The sequence below is a fragment of the Parasteatoda tepidariorum genome, chromosome 10 (genome assembly GCF_982258835.1).
Source record: "Parasteatoda tepidariorum strain Cologne lab strain chromosome 10, Ptep-v5.0, whole genome shotgun sequence".
Taxonomy (NCBI): Eukaryota; Metazoa; Arthropoda; class Arachnida; order Araneae; family Theridiidae; genus Parasteatoda; species Parasteatoda tepidariorum.
In genome coordinates, this window is record NC_141764.1 from 40,436,081 (window position 1) to 40,457,151 (window position 21,071).

The window sequence follows — 21,071 nt, forward strand, 5'->3', positions numbered from 1 at the left end:
TGTAGTTGAAAAGTTATGAAACAAAAGAAAAAGTAATCAAACTTACCGGCGTGTAACAAGATGCGGTTTTAGATTTAAAAGTATAATAAGTAAACAGTTAGTGAAATTAGCGAAGAGGTAAATATTTGAAGTGGTGCTTATAGCTTGAATCGAATAAAATAAATAAAAATATATATTTGATGGAAGTAGAAAAACTTTTAAGTAAGTAAAATATTAGTACTGCCATCTATGAGAAGAATTAGTAAAAATTCGGAAATAAAATTATTAAAACCCAAAAAACATTTGTTTCGATCCTATCATTTATAGGGTAACTTATTTAAAAGTCATAGCCTGCACATCATACGGATAGAAAGCCGTTTACAGACTTTATCCTTCATTCATACATCCTTGCATAAATTTATAGAATAAAAAAAAACATTCATTTTATCTTATCATTCATAGGGTAACTTATTTAAAAGTTAGAGCCTGCACATCATATGGATAGAAAGCCGTTTATAGACTTTATCCTTCATTCATACAATCTTACATAATTTAAAGAATACACATTCTCAAAATCATAGGGTGACTTATTTAAAAGTCAGAGCCTGCACAGCACTGCATTCATTAGGGTCGTTCTTTATGAGCCAGAGCCCATTCCATTCATACAAAAAAAATTTAATAAATAAATTAATTAATTAAATATTAAACTGTTTATTATACTGGATAATTAAAATAATCGAATTAATATTAATATGCTACAAATTATTAAGAAGTAACTTACAAATTTTTTTTAACCAATCCAGTATAAAAGGTCATACATCCAAACTGTTTCGTCCAGTGGCTTTAGAAACAGTTTATCATAGTTAGTTCCTACCTTAAAAAAATCAGAGCTCATTCTAAAAGTAGAAAAATTAAATAAAAATAGATAAAAAATAAATAAAAGTAAATATATATATATATATATATATATATATATATATATATATATATATATATATATATATATATATATATATATATATATATATATATATATATATATATATATATATATATATATATATATATATATATATATATATATATATATATATATATATATATATATATATATATATATATATATATATATATATATATATATATATATACAGGGGTGGACAAAATAATAGAAACACATCTGCACTAATAAATTTTTTCATATTGCTCCCGAAGTAGTTAACGAATTATTTTATAATAAAAGTGTTTAGATCATGCGTCTCATATATATCAGTGAAGTTGAAAACTCTTAAGAGGTTTGAGGGATCGACAATAAATTACAAACAGAAAATCGTATTTTTTTACACCCTATGTAAAATTCCCTACCCTATGTACCCTACTTAATAATAGATTTGTAACTTATGAGAGTTATTATATGCAATAATTACCAAAAAATTTTTGCTATAACTGTAAAAGCATTTAATAAAATTAAACAAAATTTTTAGAGCAATTTAAAATTAATTATAACATTTATGCTTTAAAATTTGAGAAAAATTCGTTTAAAACTGCTTAAGATACGAAGTAGTTATTTTATATTGTACATGCGTGGAAAAAATAAAAAATAAAATTCTGAAGTAAATCATATTTGGCACCTAATAAAAAAACGTCCGATTTGAATATCTGAACAATTTAAAAGGTTTTATGCAATTTTCTAAGTAGTTTCCATATTTTATAAGAGATTGCTCAAAATATAAGGGGTTTAACACGTATTTCACTATTAAACGAGATTTATTAAAAATGACACCGGCATAGTTGAGAATCATCCCCCATAAATTTATCCTTTTTTTCGCCTGTTTTCTATCTTTATTAAATCACTTTTTGATCTACGTTTATTGCGAGGTATTGTAATTTGTTATTAAATTCTGTGTAATGATACACAATAATAATTGTGGAAAACTTCTTATCATTTTCAGCTTTCTCTTAAAATGTGCAAAAACTACTTTGAATATTGCTTCAAACTTTTTCAATTTTTAAGATGTTAAAATCGTACTTTTTCATTAATTGTCAAATACGATTCATAACAAAATTAAGAAACAAAATTTCAAATTTTCCCGCTCTTTCACAATATTAAAGAACCACTTTATCTACTCTGCCCAGTTTTAAACGAATTTTTCCTCAAATTTCGAAGCAAGAGTTTTGTAATTAATTTTTAGTTGCTCTAAAAATTTTGTTTAATTGCATAGAATTTTTTAAAATTATAGCAAAAAAAAGTAAGATTAAAAAAATTAATTTTTAAAAAAAATTTTTATATCTTCATAAATATTTAAACTAGACGTAAGAGAGTTTGTGTAATTATTACATATAATTACCGAAATAACTATCACAAGATACAAATTTAATATTTGTATCGTGTTTTTGCAAAAAAATGTGTTCTTATTTCAAAATATCAGATACTATACTTTGAAATATATACTTAAAATATCAGATCACTTCATATTTAGATAATAAGATATGAAAAAAAGTACTTGATAAAAAAGTACTTGAAACAACTTCTACAAATACTGCCCCTTACAGTGGAGAACGTGAAGTACGGTCGGGAACAAGGTGTAAATATATTTATGAAATATTACCATGTTTTAGTTCAGAAATATCGAATGTATTTACATGAACATTAGTAGCTATTTGCATCTAAATCAAATTTATATATTAGGGAGACCGGAAAGTAACGTCATTTCGGTGCATTTCATATTTGTTATCAAGATTTTATTTTTAATCAATAATGCATCGTTAACAGCAATGTCGGATCGAAGATGAATCGAAATGGATCGAAAAAAATCCATTGGTTTTTCAGACTAACGAATAATTTATGCCCCGAAACGACATTAGTTTCCGATCTCCCCTAATATGTTTAGTGTTGTAACAGTAAAAGAAAGAGTTTGTGTGTCTGTGTATCTTTTGTATAATCCATTTATGTTAGGGTCTTGAAATATGGACAACTGATGCAAGGAACAATTTCAGCCCTTGATATTAAAGATTATAAAAAAAATTCAATTAGTTAATTCGAGATGGTCGTGAGCGAACTGGATTCTTCTAATAGGTTTAATACTAAGCACTGTTACAAATTAAACTACAGACAACAATTGTGCTTTTTTTTTCAATTACTTAAAAGCTAGCAAACATAAGTGATGTTTTGCTAGGTTACAACTTTTTTACGCAAAATTAATTTCACTGGAAGATTATTCCATGTTCTTTAATGATTATTTGTTTCTGATTCTTTGTCAGGTAATATCGGGAAGAATCAACGTAAATAGCATGTGCGTGACATGCTTTGGAATTAATACTTTAACTGGGTTAAGCACATTCACAAACACTTGGTTATTTTCTTCCCTGTAGACATTTGATAAAATAGCCTGAAATCACGCCCTAAAATATCATATGATCTGACGTCATAGGACTCAACCTCAGTGACGTGCACAGAGAGGTTGAGGACAAGGAGATTATAAGCCCATAGATTCATTGACTAACTAAAGAATTTAAAACTTCAAATCAATTAGTGTTATTTTATTACGTAATCAAATTATTTTAACAGGGAAGTATTTGATTCTTGGAAAACATACTATGAAGATTAATAATATGAGTTTCAATTCAATTTAACAACGAGGTTTTAGGGGGTTAGTAAACTGAAGAAAAAATTCCAATGAAACTGAAATGTTTTGAATTTATTTGAAATTTTTTAAATTGTTGTTCTTTTTACATTTTTCTGCTATTATTTTTTGAAAATTTTGTCGGGTAGCCTGAATTTATTGCATTATTCTAGGCAGAACGGAGGGTTTTCTGATGTTTCCAGGAAGCACTTGGACTTGGCAGAAAGATTTGATAATCTCTTTGAATAGAAACCCATTCTGCACACAGGGCTGCTGGAGCATTTTCCTGCCGTAAAATCTTCGTAACTGTCGCAGATGCGTCCTAGAAATTTGCAGGTTTTGTTGAAACTGGCAATATAGTAGATGTAAGCCATCTCGTGGTTGCAACTAATCTGTCTACTTAGTGATTTCACTGAAATTTTAAAAATGAGTATCTTTATCTCAATAAGTTATCAATATTTTATAAAAACAAATTTTACTGTAAATAAATCTTGTAAAATATACCATATCAGAAAATATGTTTTTTCTTAATTTACATGGCAAAAAATTTCGGGTCGAATTCCGGTAAAAAGTACTGACACCTTGCGTGCAGCATCCGTAAAATCCATTTTTACTGTAAAACTTTATACCGAGGTATATATTTAATTACAGTGATTCAGTGGTTTTTACTACATATTACATTAAAACTACAGTATTTCAAAAATTTTCTTTAGTTTTAGGGTGAAAAGTCGACGTTCAGTGTGACAGTACTTTTCACTGTAATTTAATCCGGAGTTTTTTTCAATGTAATGTAAGCAGGGCCGTTTTATCCATTAGGCTTTGTAGGCAACTGCCTAGGGGCCCAGCCACGTTCAGGGGCCCCGCCACGTTCAGGGGCCATTTGCTAAAGAGAAAAAAATTGACAATGTTTCTTAAACAGTAAAAATTTAATTCGAAATTTCAATGACGATTGTCTTGCTCTGTACATTACATTGACGCTATTTTAGTACATTTCTGAACGCATTCCAAATTAGATATTAATATTATGGTAGTTAGTTCATATATAACGCAGTAGATATGTTACGTCGAACGGAGAAGTGGCTGAACGTTTCCTTAAATTTCTTCTCATACAGAACCACAAAGGGGAAGAACTAGCAACCGAGATATTAAATTTTTTAAGCCAATATAACATTGATGTAAGAAATTTGAGAGGTCAGTCTTACGATAATGCGTCGAATATGTCTGGTTGTTACAATGGTCTCCAGGCGCATATTAAGAGAATAAATCACCTCGCACACTACGTTCCCTGTGCAGCGCACTCACTGAATTTGGTTGGAGTACGTGCAGCGGAAAGCTGCGTGGGAGCAATCTCATTCTTCGGATTCGTACAGGCACTATACAACTTTTTTTCGGCATCAACTCATCGCTGGGCAATTATGCTCAAACACCTTGAAAAAGGTGATGAACGTAAGCAAGAGCCGTCATTGGTTCTGAAGAAAGTATCCGATACAAGATGGTGTGCAAGGGCCGATGCTACTAAGGCTTTGGCAAATGGTTACAACAGTTTTCAGAAAGCGTTGCAGTCTATTGCTGGCGATGAGACTCAGACATCACAAGCGATTCACGAGGCGAAATGTGTATTGAATGACTTGGCAAAAAAAGAAAATGCTGTAATGGCCGTATTTTGGGCTGCCATATTAAATCGGATCAATGGTGTCAGCAAATCTTTACAAAAGAAAACAATTGAACTTCGAACGACAGTCGATCTTTTAAAATCGCTTTTAGATTTTTTAATTTCACAGGGAGAATTATTTGACGACTACGAGACTAAGGCAAATGAGAAAACTGATACTCAATACAGTGATGAGAATCAGCGTGTGCGAAAAAGGAAATGGCATCACGATGACGGACCTGCAAAAGAAGTTGTGCTCAGAGGAAAAGAGAAATTAAAAATTGATACATATTTGCCAGTACTAGACATGCTGTGTATAGAACTGTCGCGGCGCCTAGAAGCTTACCGGGAAATAAATGATCTGTTTGGGTTTCTATCAGATTTCTCGACAAAATCCGACGCACGCTAAAATTAGACAGGCTTGCACAAAGTTTAAGGAACATTATTTCGAGGACATTGAGCCTGAGTTTATAGACGAAATGGTGAAGTATAAATACTTCATCTTACAGTTAGAAGACGCCGGAAAAAAATTGAGCCTGCCGAAGAGTCTTACAAACTGATTATTGGTAACATGGCACAATCAACTTTCCCGAATGTGATGACAGCTTTGCAAATATATAATGATTACAAACGAAGTCTAATGATTACAAACGCCACTGGTGAACGAAACTTTTCCAAATTGAAATTAATTAAAAACTGTCTTCGTTCAACTATGTCTCAAAACCGTTTAAATTCATTGGCCATAATGGCAATTGAAAATGATGCATTGGAAAAGGTTAACTTTCAGATGATGTTAACATTCAGGATGTCTTGAACGATTTTGTAACAAAAAAGATTAGAAGAGTTAATATTTAAGCTTATTGTATGATTTTTTTTAAATGCATATCTTAATTACTTATATTCTTTTCGTTTGATTCAATATTTTTATTGAATAATGTGATAATATACCTATGTATTAAAAAACAGCGTAATTATGAATAAAGTGTTGTGTTAGCGAAAAAATATATTAGGAAGTTAGAAGACGGTAGGGGGGGGCCGAGACATGCATAAGCCGGCCCTGAATGTAAGCAATCTCCAATAGATACGCGCACTGAAGCAGCTACGGAAGTTCAGAGCAAAAATTTTGTTGTAAGTTCATACACAAAAATAGCCTTTTTAGCACGTCAAATTTCAACTTTGTAGTTGCATTCCTGTAGCCCGTAGAGCGGCTCGCACTATATTTTTACATTTTCCGGAATAATTATTAACTGGCGTTGATTGAGGAACTGAAACTAAGTATATATTTAGCAGAAGCAATGTGCATTTATTATTAGGCAAAATAGTTTAGATATCGACGTGCCAAAAAATAATAAAATTAAAAATATAAAAGATACTCATTGGATGATTTCAAACAGCCACGAAAAATTGATCTTACCAGAATGAAACTATAATAAGTACCTCAGTAAAATATATGATTACCTCGGACACTAATGCACATTTTGCATCTTTTATTTATGTAGTTTACTAAATTTTACCCCACACTTCCTCTTTAAGACTGGAGTCAAATAATAGTGCTCCTGTCTTATCTAGGAGACTGCGATTCAAGCGTTCAGCCTTGCCGCTTAATTGAAGAGAATATGGAATGGAACAATCTAGAATAATTCCCCTTGATTTGCTCTAGTTTTTAAATTCGTTTGAAATATATTCCTCTCCATTATCACAGCAAATTTTTAACACTCAACTACCATTTTGCTTCCTCTTCCTTAACCTAGTTCCTCAAATTTCTTGTTTCCTCAAATTTATTTTTAATTGGATAAACCATCACAAAATGTGTGAAATCATCAAAAAATGTTTCGAAATATTTCTTCATTTCCCATGTGTTATGTTCTATTGGTCCACAAACATCAATGTGTATTAAATCTAATCACCTAGTTTTTTTAATACCCCACTTAAAAATTTAAGTCTAGTTTGTTTGCATGTTTTTTCGCAAAGATTGAAATATTCTAAATATTCTTAATTTCATCAGTTCTAAAATTCACCCATGTTGAATGACTTACTAATTTCTTCATAATGTGTTCACAGTGTTTAAATGTCCAAGTTTTCCATGCCGTGAATTTTCATTATTTTCTTCACAAGTGACAAATGCATCTTTTCTTTCATTTAATTGGGTATACTATAGCCTACGTCACAGGTCGTGTTATTCCTACTAAATTTAACTAGTAAACAACCTGATTTCTAGCAACAAAGTAAACATTTGACGAAGTGTGTTGTTATAAGTCGCTACTCGTCAGGTTGGAAATGTATTAGTCTAGTTCCTTTTGAAATAATTTATTTTGTTGTTTTATCTAAGTTTATGAATTTAGTAAACGTATTTAAAACTCAGCTCATTAATTAAACTAAAAGGTAAATATTATTCCTAGTAAAATTTTCGGAGTGGAAGTAGTTGTGTTTTTTTCATATTATACCCGATTCATTAATTAAACTTCATACAATTCAGAATTATTATTCTTACCTTCTTGAAAAACTTTTCCTTCTTTAGAAATTTACACGTTATCTTTAACAAATTTTTCTAAACCATCATCTTTTGTTAGGGCATGCACCGACAAAAATTTTTTACTCAAATCTGAAACATACAATACATTTTTCAAAATGTACTTTACAGATTCAATAGATCCTTTGCATTCAGATTTCATAACTGCTTCGCCAAACCAATTTTTGTCAAAATATTTTCAGGCTTTTTTAAGGCACTATTACTGTTTACCATATGAGAAGAAGATCCAGATGCTAAGAGACTCCAGAAAGTGCAATATTTTGTCGTTCGCTTCTAAAAAAGTACTACTTAACTAAAATAAAATTATTCTGACTCCATTTTTACAAAAAACACGAAACATAACACTTTATTTTAACGCAAAAATTTGTTCGCTAATATCACCATAGCAACCGACGATACAAACTCTAACTTACAGCTTACATGTACTCAAATAACAAATAAATTAAAATCTAGCTTACAACTTCCATATACTCAAATAGCAAATAAATAAAATCTAGTACTTCTAACACCAGAATCAACTATCCAAACTTCTGAAAAATTAGAGCATTTACTTAAAGTTAAAAACGATAGAGCTTGATCGTGCTTCGTGCTGATTTTACGAAAATAACAATCTTTATCAAAGCGATTACACTTGAAACATTTATTTTTTTTTCCATAAACGAAGTTATTTGACTTTTAAATTTGCATTATTTAGAAAAATTATCAGTACTATTACATTTAAAATATCTTTTAACTTCCGTTTTAAAAGCAAACAATTCTTCCTTTTCAGTCAATTTTATATTTTATTCGTCATTCAATAACCTTGCTGTTAAATTTGTTAAAGTTTTTTCTTATTTCTCAGTAGATTTCCATGTACTTCTAAATTGCTTACATTGTTTTGGAAGAGTAGATAAAAATTTAGATAAAACCATTTCACCGTCGATGTATTTTTCCAATGAGTTTAAAGTATATGCAATGTGTTCTAATTTGCTTAGATTTGTGGCGATATCCAAGTCTTTATTAATCTATAATTAAAGAATTCTTTAAAAAAAAACAATTCTGTTGTTCCGAATCTCTTTCAAAAACACTACATAATTCTGAAAACATATCACACGTTAAAATAAGCATCATCGCATTGTTATCTATTGCACTAACTATGATCTGTTGCAATTAAGCATCATTTTTGCTCCCCGTAATTTTGATATTCGATGTTCCATTCTGTTTCATTCGATGTTCCATTCTGTTCCATTCGATGTTCCATTCTGTTCCATTTTCTTTATTAGTTACGATATCGCACAAAGAATTTTCTTTTAGTAATTGTTATTTGAAACTTCCATAATGCAAAATTACTTTGATTTTTGAACTTCTGAATATTAGTTAGATCACCACTTAGCTACGTCACATTTTTTTTCCTTTGATTTATTGATCTTCAGTTTTATGGAACTATTGATCTGTCTTAACGTTCTGGCACCCATGACCTGTTTGGCGCAGTGATTTAAAGACAAACAAAGATTCGTTGACAAAGAAAAAACATTTAATACAACACAAAATATAAAATAAACATACAAAGAGTTGATTTTTGGTTTTAATTTTTTAAGGTATTAGTTTTTATTTTTTATCGAAAATGTTTTACGACGTTTGTTTTTATTTCACGTTGCTCAACTAAAAGAAACTTTGCTACTCAAATATTTTATGAGTTTATCAAAGATTTTAATAATTATCTTTACAACATTCTCTTATTACATTGTAAAGCAATTGCAATTCTGTGATAGTACTTTATTATGCAACTTTTAATGATAGACCTGCCATTTTTGTTTTGAAAATATAAACAGAAACTAAGTTAATTAAGTTTTTTATTAGGTTCATTTTTATAAGATACTTTACGTACAACTTAAACTATTAAAACAATTATTACAAAATAATTATTTAAAATTGGGAATAAATACTTAGAAATAATTTTTCTCACTACTAATATCTCTTAGAGATAAAAAAATAAATAAAAATTTTAAGAAATTGTTAGGTGTTTTATAGTAAACGATAATTAAATAAAGTTTCAAAAACAAGTTTGTGGATTAAATGGCCAATAACCGAGCAAAATGACACGGTTTAAAGCTTTTAACATTAAGATTAGAGATTAAATCCCAGACAGCAAACAACCTTACGGCAAACATTGCATTTTCATTTGTCTGACATAGAAAAGTTAACTAAATCCTTTTTTATACTCATTAAAAATATTATTATGTAAAGCTTGTTTGGGCAGTCGTATAATCGAGGTGATGAAATCACGATTGCTTTCTGATTTTCACTGTCTCCTTTACTGTGACGCACTGGTAAAAACAACAAGTTCTGGTTCACCGTTGGAAGTGACATCACAACCACCTTGTCCAATCAGAAACTACCTATAGCTTCATCACTGCAAGTGTAAAGACATTTTAATTTTTTTCTTCTTGTAAAATTTAAATGGATAACGAAAACGCTTGCGTTTTTGCAGCTAATTCAGCAATTTTACTTCAACTGGCAAAATTTTTCCTAAACTGAAGTTATTACAGTTGATCATAATAATATTTTTAACTTTTAAATTTAATAATAATTAAATAAAACTCGCTTCTGTAATGTTGGATTATCATTTTTGAATCGGAAGTTGAAAACTTTTTTTTTTCTTCACTAAAGCCGTCTTTTAAAAATTCGAAGAAAATAAGTCAAATTATACGAAAAAAATAAATGCAATAAACATAAAACTATAGAAATAAACAAGCTTTAGATTGCCATATGCTGAAAGTGTGATGGCGAATAAGGAAAAACACCGGTGTCCGGTATATAGTCATGTCCGGTATATAGTCGAAACTGAGCCACCGCTTCGCGGCGTGACCAGTCTGGAATGGTGTTCTGTCGAAGATCTCTCCACACTTTGGTTTTTACCCTTTCACTTGCTGAATAACGAATTCCGTCACTAATCCGCCCACTTAGGTGAGCTCGTTGTCAGTGGTGACATTTAATAAAGACACGCAAAAACCTTTACAAAAAACCTCATTTTCTTGATATAAAAATGTCGTTTATGCAAGCTTAATGCAAACTTCATAGAGCGTAAACTAGCATAATTGAATTTAATATTGTTTCAAGCTTTACATGGTATATTTACTAATCTTCTAAAAACCTTGTTGGGCTTTGTGGTAAAGACTGTTGCTGACGTTAAAATCAACTTTCAGTGCTATATATGTTGTTGAACAATAAGAGTCATACAACAAACGTTTGTAACTAAAAAAATGTGGTTTCAATAGTTAAAAAAATTTAGTTTATCGTAGATCATTCATATGTGTTAACAAGGAATTAATGAACTTCAGTGTGGATAAATAAAAAATTACTTAAATGACTTACCGCAGTAGATTTTTCCATTTGCGGATTTATATTTTGACCCATATGCACATTTTGGCTGCATTTGTCCTCCATTTGGATAGTAATCAATGTCTGAAATAGGCTGCAAAAAGCCATATCCTGAAAAATTGAAATTTCGAATATCGGTAAGAAATTAGAAAATTTGTCATATAAGGGAGAGTCGGGTAGCCCCGCCCACAGTCAATTTCATATGTATAGAATATTTTTTCAGGTCAATGGGCCATCGGACATTAATTGTTGTATTAACCGGTTAACGCCCAGCGTCATTTATTTAGGACAGTTCCTATTTTCAAAGACATTCATTGTGGTGGGAAACTTTTTTCAGAATTTTTATTTATCTGGGTGAATTAATAGATTCTCAGATACCACAATGATTTAGTTATTTCTGACTAGATCTGGAATTAAAAGGAGCAAGTACTTTTCGATCTATCAAAGACTTTCTGAATGCTCTAACAGTAAAAAAACCAATTAATTTCGATAATATATTATGCCTCCTTTTCCATAAAGCCGTTTCTTGTATCATTTCATCATATAAAGTCGGGACAAAACGGGTTAAAAAAAGATTATTTTCAAAGTTTCAAGTATTTATGCAGCTGTTAACGTCGTAAACAAAAGTTTTGAAAATATGTTGAATACAGTAGTCATGAAATTAAGAAAAATCGGTTGAATGTTTCGATTAAACTTCATTTTAATACTAAAAAAATAATTTTTTCTATACATGGGTCATTCTCACGAAAACTGTCATTTTTCAGTTCATAAAATCCCAAAAAAGTAAAGTGAATAAAAAGCTCTGAAACTTTTTACATTAATAGAAATATGTAATGGCATTATAAAGAAAGTATATATCCTATAAATTATACTTAATAATTAAATAAACAGTGAAACAGTAATAGTATTTTAAACAGTGAAATTAAATAAATTAATTAATTTCACTGTTTAAAAAGTGAGGGAATGATATTTTATTTTAATACATGTTTTTCTCTAAGTTACAGCTACCTCAAGTTTGAAAATGATAACATACTAAGTATATCTAACATTTATTATAATTTAGTTTTATATACTTAATAGTTTTTAAAGGTTTGGGAAATAAAATTGGCTGGCACGGTTGAACAAAAAAAATTTTATAATATACTCATCTTGAATCATTCCCTCACTTCAGCATCATTCCCTCACTTTATACACTAGTGAGGGAATGACAAATTTAAAAAAATTTAGAAATAATAGTTCGGCCTAATTAATTTCTGAAATCAATCACATACAATTATATTCATACAAGAAAGCAACATATAATTATCCACTTTCTCGATGAAGTTGTATTTTATTTTACTCTAAAAAACGACATGAGGGAATGACAAATGTAAAAAATTTTACCAGGTTTGATTCATTCAAATTTATTCCACAGCAAAGCTTCTTTAAGTTGAAGTTGGAAACATACTGCAATTTTATTCTATGATAGCAGTTGTTAACTGCTGAAGTTTTTATTCTAAGAAGATTGCAGGTGATAAGAACATTGTTGTGAGGGAATGATGTGAAACACTAGGGACAAAGTTTAAAATAGTGCTGTGTTAATATTTTTGTCAGAAATTAAATTTTAAATTGATTTTCTGAATTCTATATTTCAATATTCTGAAATAAAAAACACTTTGTAAATTTTTTTATTTTTATTTCAGAAACAATTTTTTCTTTTTTTAAGTCAACAGTGGGGACAAGTGGGGGAATGACATATTGGTATATTTTAATTACCTAAAATAAATAAAAATTGATAATTTTATTTTTATTCTTTTGTTAGCCTGCATTCTGAAGGACACTTTCCCTGAATTTTTTTTTTCTTAAGCTGTAAAACAAACATAAAATATACTGGGGACATGAAAATGACTGTTTTTGTGAGAATGACCCACATACAGCATTAAAGTATATAGTCTTAAGTTTAATTTACACGAAGAAAGAAGTTTATATGTGAAAAATTGTTCGAGTAATTACAAATATACAAACAAATTGCATTTCGGGTAGCCCCGCTCACATGAATGTCGGGTATCACCGCCGAATTTTATTTCGCTGATAAATGTACGGTTGCAAAGATTATTATTTTATTGCTTCAAATTTGAATGTTACATGCATTTTTAATAACAAATGTTGTTATTAAATGATTGTTATTAAATGATAGAATTCACTAAAAGTATATAAATATGTAATAAATAAAATAATTTTGTGATAAAAATGATAAATAAGGTTTATCTATTGTCAATACATTGGTCACTTTCATTTACACCTGAAAAAACAGTCAAAAAACATAATTTTTGCAACTGGGCGGGGCTACCCAACACATTTTGAAAAGAGCTGAAAAACATGTTTTTTAAATTTCTATTTTTTTTAAGTAAAACTATTCTTTTTTTGGTTTATTCTTTTTGCATTATTTAATTAGATGGTAAAACAATAGAAAAGTACTAAAATATTGATTATTACTCAATATTATACAGAAATATAAGCAATACTCCTTAAGTGGGCGGGACTACCCAACTCTCCCCTAATACAAAAAATTAAACGAAAAAGAATTTACGATGTTTTTTTCAATGAATCTCTTGCTTATTTTTATAACTTTTTATGCTTTCTTTTAAATTTTTTTATAAAATTAAATTTCTGAAAACAAATTATGAATTTAACAAAAATACCTTATTATTATTTTTGTTTATTTATCTATTTCAATTATGTGCGAAGAAGCTTGTACGAAAATTTTACTTTGGAAAAAAAGCACATTTAATATTGAAGGAATGTTTTTTAAATTTATGATGTTTGTAAAAAAAATTAATAAATTTAAAATTATTATTTCAGTAAAATAAGCTCAAACTACACCTTCAAGATCTAAAAATAAGCATTAATTAATTGTTTTTTGTTTATCTAAAGTCATCTGAGAGAAAATGTTAATTTAAAAGCAACGCAATAGATGTTAAATGACACAAAATACGTGTATTTAACAGATAAAAGAAAAACAATCACTGGTGAAAAAAAAGTGTCAATATCTAAATATTGACCCCACCACCAAATTATTTGAAGGCACAGAAATTTTTGAAATACATATAGCGCTACTTTAAATTTAATAATGTAATTTAAAAAGCATCATTTAATGTTGAAAACTTATTTCAAATGCATAAATTTTATTAAAAAAGATAAAAAGTGCTTGAAAATTTTTTTTTACCTAATAAGCTAAAGTTTTCAATTGCTATAGGAACTCTTGTAGGTTTCTAAACATCGAAACTAAAAAAAATATATTAATTCTTCGCATTATTAGTTTGAGTTAAGTTGTGAAGCTACGAGTTATAATTGAATCGCATGTTTCATGACCTCAAAACGCAATTATTTATAAAATTAATCTTCCTCAAAAATCAGCATTTATTGTCAATGCCGTACATCTGCATAATTTGTCTGTAGCAAATATTGCAAGCTACCGAAATAACCGAAGAAGTTTTCAGTGAGCAGAATTCTTTGAGTTATATGTAACGCAACTTTAAATATAATAATATTAATAATAAAAATATTATTAAAAACTCATTTCAAATGCATAAATTTTGTCAAAAAAATTTATAATTTAAAAAAAAAAAATTTCTTTAAAGAAGCTGAAGTTTTCAATTGTTGTAGCAACTCTTATAGATTTCTAAACATCGGAACTAAAAAAATAATAACTAGTGGGCTGCTCAGCGCAAACCAAGCTCGTTTCGCTCGCTACTAACTTAGGTACATTGCAAATGCACAAAATTCTAAGATTTCAAAACAATCTTTCAAATCCATATAAAAACTTCTTTTTTTAAAAAAAATTACATCTTTTTAGTAAATATTAAGTCATTAAAATAAACTTGAATTCAAATAAATGACATGTAATTTGTTAAACCTATTAGAAATGTGCTATAGTATAACTCGTGATATAAATCAAAAATCGTCAAATAAATTCGTAATATATAAATTCGTGAAAAAAAGCGCTTTCGTCAAAATACTAAAATAGAGATCTATCGACAAAGACTACTCACTTCTGCCTAGCTTAATAGTATGCGATTGCCGCAGCTGATTGGTGAATTTCGGAAGAGATCAAATTTGGTGAAAATGCTCTCTCTGGTTATTTCAGTTTCTGTTTTTAAAAGCGCTATATGTTGAGTCACCTCAGCTAGATTTGCCATGTGACATTTTTAGCGGCAATCATTGGTCGATTCGCCGTGTAAGAGAAATAGTAACGTAAACAAAACAAAGCAAACGTTGCCACCGGCGGAAAAGAAATACAGCCAAAATGTGGGAGCCACGTAAGAGAATTATATATATTAGATAATAAAAATATTAATAAAAACTCATTTCAAATGCAGCAATTTAGTCAAAAAAGTAATTATTTTTATATAAAAAAAAATTTCTTTAAAGAAGCTGAAGTTTCCAATTGTTGTAGCAACTCTTATAGGTTTCTAAACATCGGAACTAAAAAATTATTAATAATTATCATTGGTATTTTGACTTAAATGTAAAGCTGAAAGTTCTAAGTGAATTTCATGTTTAATGATTCAAAACACAATTATTTAATAAAATAAATCTTCCTCTAAAAATAAGCATTTATAATGCATAATGGCTGTCTGCAGCAAAATTTGCAAGTCACTGAAATAACCGAAAAAAAAATGTCAGTGAACCGAGTGCTTTGAGTTATCAATAATGTCCCTGGAAAAAATAATATCGGTAGAAAGAATTAACGTATTTAATGTTGAAAGAAGCATTTCTATATTAATTAATTTCGCAGCATCACAAACAAATTTTTTAAACAAAACTGCTCTTATAAAATAAGTGTTCGTTGAGGGATGTTTTTGAAGGTATTTAATAATCAATAATGTTGGATCTAATTTTGTTTTAAATAAAAATAGGGAAAAAAATCTATTTAATTAATTAAGAAAAATTCCAAACACAATATTCAGTTTTTAACGCCACAACTACTTTTCTTACGTGAAAAATAATTAAGGGGAGAAGCTCTGATTTATTCAGAGATTATATGTAATTGAATTTGGGGGGAGAGGTGTTGCATTCGCACTTAATTAAAAATCATAAGTTTGTGGATTGGGGGATGTCAAAGAATATCGAAAGAAGTTCAGCTCTTCGAATGCTTACAAAAGGAGCAACATACTGAGATATAGCAGAGCATCATATATACTAAGATCCAGCGCATGCGCATAAGAGTCAACGAGACAGTCAGGTAGTATGTCACCTGTCAACAGTGGCGGATCCAGTGGGGGGTCATATGGATCATGATCCCCCCCCAAAAAAAAAATTTAAAAAAATAAAAATAACAATTTTTTTAATAGTTTACAAAAGAAATAAAATATTTGAAAAATCATTTAAGGGGGCATATACACCTAGGTAGGACGATCTTTCCAAGATTATTAATGCCTGTGACATCGATTTGTACCCATCAATCAATACGTTGTTGAGAATTTTAATAATTCTGCCAGTTCGTGAAGCGACAGCTGAACGTTCCTTTTCAACTCTTCGACTTCTCAAAACTTGGCTTAAAGCAACTCAAAATCAAGAACGATTAAATGGACTAGCATTATTAAACATTCCCTGAGAAATTGATTTGGATGTTGAAAAAATCATTGACAGATTTGCCAAAGTTTCTAAAAAAACGCCTTACATTTATTATTTAAAGATTTTGAATACTTGAATTATTTACTTATCGTTCTATTGTTCGTTATGAAAAAAAAATGCGAAGCATGCATTAAAAGCCCCAGTTTTTTTTTTTCAAAAAAATTTCTTTTCATAAAAAAAGTTTATTGTGTCTATGATCGGAGTCTATGACACCCCCCCCCCCCAAGAAAAATTTCAGGATATGCCCCTGCCTGTCAACCGGTTGTTGGACAACATGTATGGTTGCGTATGCTGTTTCCCGCCAATTACCATTTTATTCTTTCTTTCTATCTCAAAATATGTTAGCGAATTTAATTAACATGTATCATATAAATGCATTCTGAAAAAAATATTTTAATTAATAGTACAGTACTGTTTATAAATAGTGCCAAATGTAAAAAAAAAAAAGCCAACAAAAAAATAAAAAGAGTAAACTTTTCATTCCCTCCCCAACCCTTTCCCCGCCCCAGTAATGGTTGGGACCAGAAGAGGGTGAAAACTTGTTTCAAAAACCTCTGCTGTTGTTCTCCTGAATGTTGTTTTTTCCTTTTTGTGGAAGGGTCCACACCAAGTCTTGTGGGACTGGTTTACATGATGTCTGTCGAAGCTGGCCTTCTTCCCCTAGGTCTATTTTTTATGGATTTTTTGCGCTAATAGTTTAATAAGATGGTAACGAGGGTTGCACAGACAATTAACTAAGAAATCACAACTTGGTGAAGTAGGTCGGGGTGGCAGGGAATAGTTTATACGGAATATACCTTCTTTTGCTGTAAAAGCACCACTGGTATGAATTGATTCCACAAAATCTGCGTCAGTATTCGAAGGATGCAAGTACTCTGGAAGTGACGAAAACAAAGGAGCGGCAGCATCTAGATCTGAAAAAAAAATCTAATAACTAGCAATTACGAGTGAAAATAGTTAAATATGTTCGTCTCTTTCTGTCATGCATTAAAAAAAAGAAGAAAAAATTCAAGCTTAGTTTTGTGGTGTTGTTTGAGATATAAATATTTTATGGCGCACAAATGATCAAACGTTTAGATTCGGAGCATCAACATATCGTAGCATAACTGTATTATCCTACTTTTCGTGAACAGCCGCTGTCATTTTATATTGCACTAGGCTAATTGGAAAGGTTTTCGGTAAAATTTTATCCGCTTCACAGTTTTTAGACTTATTGGAGGAAATCCAAATATTTTTCTTTAATTATATGGAAAAAACAATATTTATCACTTAGCACGTTTCATTTCAGGCAATTTGTAAAAAGCCCGGCACATTGAGGCTTTATACTAAATTACTTTTTTTTCCTCAGATTTATTGCAATAAGCCTACGCGAATTCAGTCTAATTGCGTAACATATAGGCTAATGCAAAATACTAAAAATACAGACTGATGAAAATACTGAAAACTACCAATCAGCCTATATAACAGTTATCCTATACCAATTAGCCTAGAATATAGAAAAATACTGGAGGTATTTGTAGGGAATTGAATTTTCCAATATGTCTACGATCTATACATTGCATTATATTTTGTTGTAAAGTAAAATAGCAAAAATATTTACGTGAGTCACATACGACTACAGCATATTTAATTATATGTATAGCAGCATATATAATAATACTACAGCAAATATAATTATTTATCTTTTGGTCTTTAACTTTAATGGCGAGCATGCAGTTAAGTACTCCGTTTATCTATGTATTTCATTGTTTATATTGTTTACTTAGTTACATGAGCTTAATTAAATTAGATTCAAAAAGTAGTTTTGAGATAGGCTGAGCAGCATTAACTATAGTTTTTATTTGAATTTTTAAAAAACTATTCCTATGATATACAGTTCAACTGTTGAAGATCAATACTGAGGGATTTTTGCAGAATAATTATACTGATGAAAAGTTGTTTATTAAATGAAATCCATTTTTGTATCCTGATTTTATACAAGATGTAGGCTTAATAAAAAAATCCGTTCGTTTAAAAATAACCGATATCGTTTTGCAGTGACTGATTGGAAAAGTTACAAGTATTTTTCTAATCAGCTATGACGTATTTTCTGCTTTTTAGAAGAGAGGCCAAAAAATTTGAGAATAACAAAAAAAAATATATCATTCATTTTCTAGTCAGTACGACTTACTTCAGGCAGTTTGTAATAAGTCTAAGGTAGTGGTGGCTAATTGTAAATATCCCTATTAAAGGTTTACTGCAGCAAACCTATACAAATTCAGTCATGCTCTCAGAAGTTTGCTTGTTAAAATATGTTTCCCCTTCAAAAACAAAACACCTTGCAACAAACGGAAAATCTGTGTCTAACCCAAAACACTGAAAATAATTAAAGGGTATATCACACGATGAAAATTATCGGCAACGAAACCGTAAGCGCAATCGCATCTTTTTATTTTTGTCGTATGCCTGTTTAGGCAGTGGGGGTGCGATTGTTCCTGTTTTTCAGTGGCGCCATCTATGGCCAGGAATTCAAATTATGCCACGCCATTCACACAACCACAACCTGTTTATAGGGCGGGTCACATTCACACACAAAGGAGAAAGGACATAGAACACACAGAGAGGGAAATAAACATCCATGCCTTGCCCGGGATTCGAACCCAGGACTTTTCTGATGCAAGGATAGTTCCCTGCCAACAAAAGGCCGGTCGGCATAGCATCTTCTACTTTCTCCAAAAATTGCTCTAAAATTCTCGTGCCCGAAATATCAGCAACTGTTTTTCTCTCTGCTAAGATAAAAATTGCCTGTAAGTAAGAGAAACTCATACTTGGATCAATCAAGCCGTTTGCTTTTTATGACGTTTCAATTCTATGTGATGCCGTTTACAAATGTTAATGAAAATGGCCGTGAAGTTGATGAAGAGGATGAGCGGATGAAATTTTGAGTTAATACATTCAATTAATTAAGTTAATACATAAAATTGCCGACCGGCCTGTGTAGGGGGCAGGGAATTGTCCTTGCATCAGAAAGGTCCTGGGTTCGAATCCCAGGCAAGGCATGGATGTTTCTTTTTCTCTGTGTGTGTTCTATGTCCTTTCTCCTTTGTGCGAGAATGTGTGTGATATGACCCGCCCTATAAACGGGTGATGGCGTGACAGAATTCGAATTCCTGGCCATAGATGGCGCCACTGAAAAGGAGGAACAATCGCACCCCCACTGCCTAAACAGGCATACGACAAAAAAATACATAAAATTAAACGGATATCAACTCTAGAGTGTCCGTAATTCACATTTCTTTCCTTCAGAAACATCATTGAGATAATAGCATCACATGAAAAAACAATAATATTAGCTAAAAGTTAAGGTAAGTAACAAAAATTAGTAACCCTATTATGAGCAACCATTCGGGCAATTAAACAACCCTATCGGCAATTGCAAAATTGCGTTAAGGGTTGAGGATAGAGTGGAGGTTCCGTTTACGGTTGCTCTTATTTTTCTCTCGTGTGATATCCGTATTACGTTTTGTAAACTACATTCAGTAATCTTAGTTACGATGGTCAATGACTCAGTGGTACTTACATGTAATGCGTCCTAAATTGCAGAGATATTTTGCGGCAAAGTGGCATACTGCAGCTCCTAAACTGTGAGATATCAGATGGATTTTGTTCGCATCAGCTCCTCCATGTACCTTACATAAACAATATTAAGTTCTTATAACTATGAGATATCAGATGGATTTTGTTTGCATCAGCTCCTCCATGTAACTTACATAAACAATATTAAGTTCTTAAAACTATGAGATATCAGATGGATTTTGTTTGCATCAGCTCCTCCATGTACGTTACGTAGACAATATTAAGTTCTTAAAACTATGAGATATCGGATGGATTTTGTTTGCATCAGCTCCTCCATGTACCTTACATAAACAATATTAAGTTCGTAAAACTATGAGATATCAGATGGATTTTGTTCGCATCAGCTCCCCCGTGTACCTTACATAAACAATATTAAGTTCTTAAAACTATGAGATATCGGATGGATTTTGTTTGCATCAGCTCCTCCATGTACCTTACATAAACAATATTAAGTTCGTAAAACTATGAGATATCAGATGGATTTTGTTCGCATCAGCTCCCCCGTGTACCTTACATAAACAATATTAAGTTCTTAAAACTATGAGATATCGGATGGATTTTGTTTGCATCAGCTCCTCCATGTACCTTACATAAACAATATTAAGTTCGTAAAACTATGAGATATCAGATGGATTTTGTTCGCATCAGCTCCCCCGTGTACCTTACATAAACAATATTTAGTTCTTAAGACTATGAG

At 30.4% G+C, this 21,071-nt stretch overlaps 1 protein-coding gene across 1 annotated transcript in view; it reads right to left on the reverse strand.

Moving 5' to 3' along the window:
- Positions 1 to 3,656: 3,656 nt before the first annotated feature.
- Positions 3,657 to 21,071, reverse strand: part of LOC107450358 (lipase member H) — a 32,313-nt gene continuing 14,898 nt past the window's right edge. Inside the window, exons 4-7 of the mRNA XM_087153999.1 lie at positions 20,319 to 20,427; positions 17,557 to 17,673; positions 11,138 to 11,254; positions 3,657 to 4,014 (exon numbers count right to left, since the gene is read on the reverse strand). Coding sequence (XP_087010125.1) covers positions 3,767 to 4,014; positions 11,138 to 11,254; positions 17,557 to 17,673; positions 20,319 to 20,427 — 591 coding nt within the window. The 3' untranslated portion in view covers positions 3,657 to 3,766. The remainder of the gene's footprint in view (positions 4,015 to 11,137; positions 11,255 to 17,556; positions 17,674 to 20,318; positions 20,428 to 21,071) is intronic.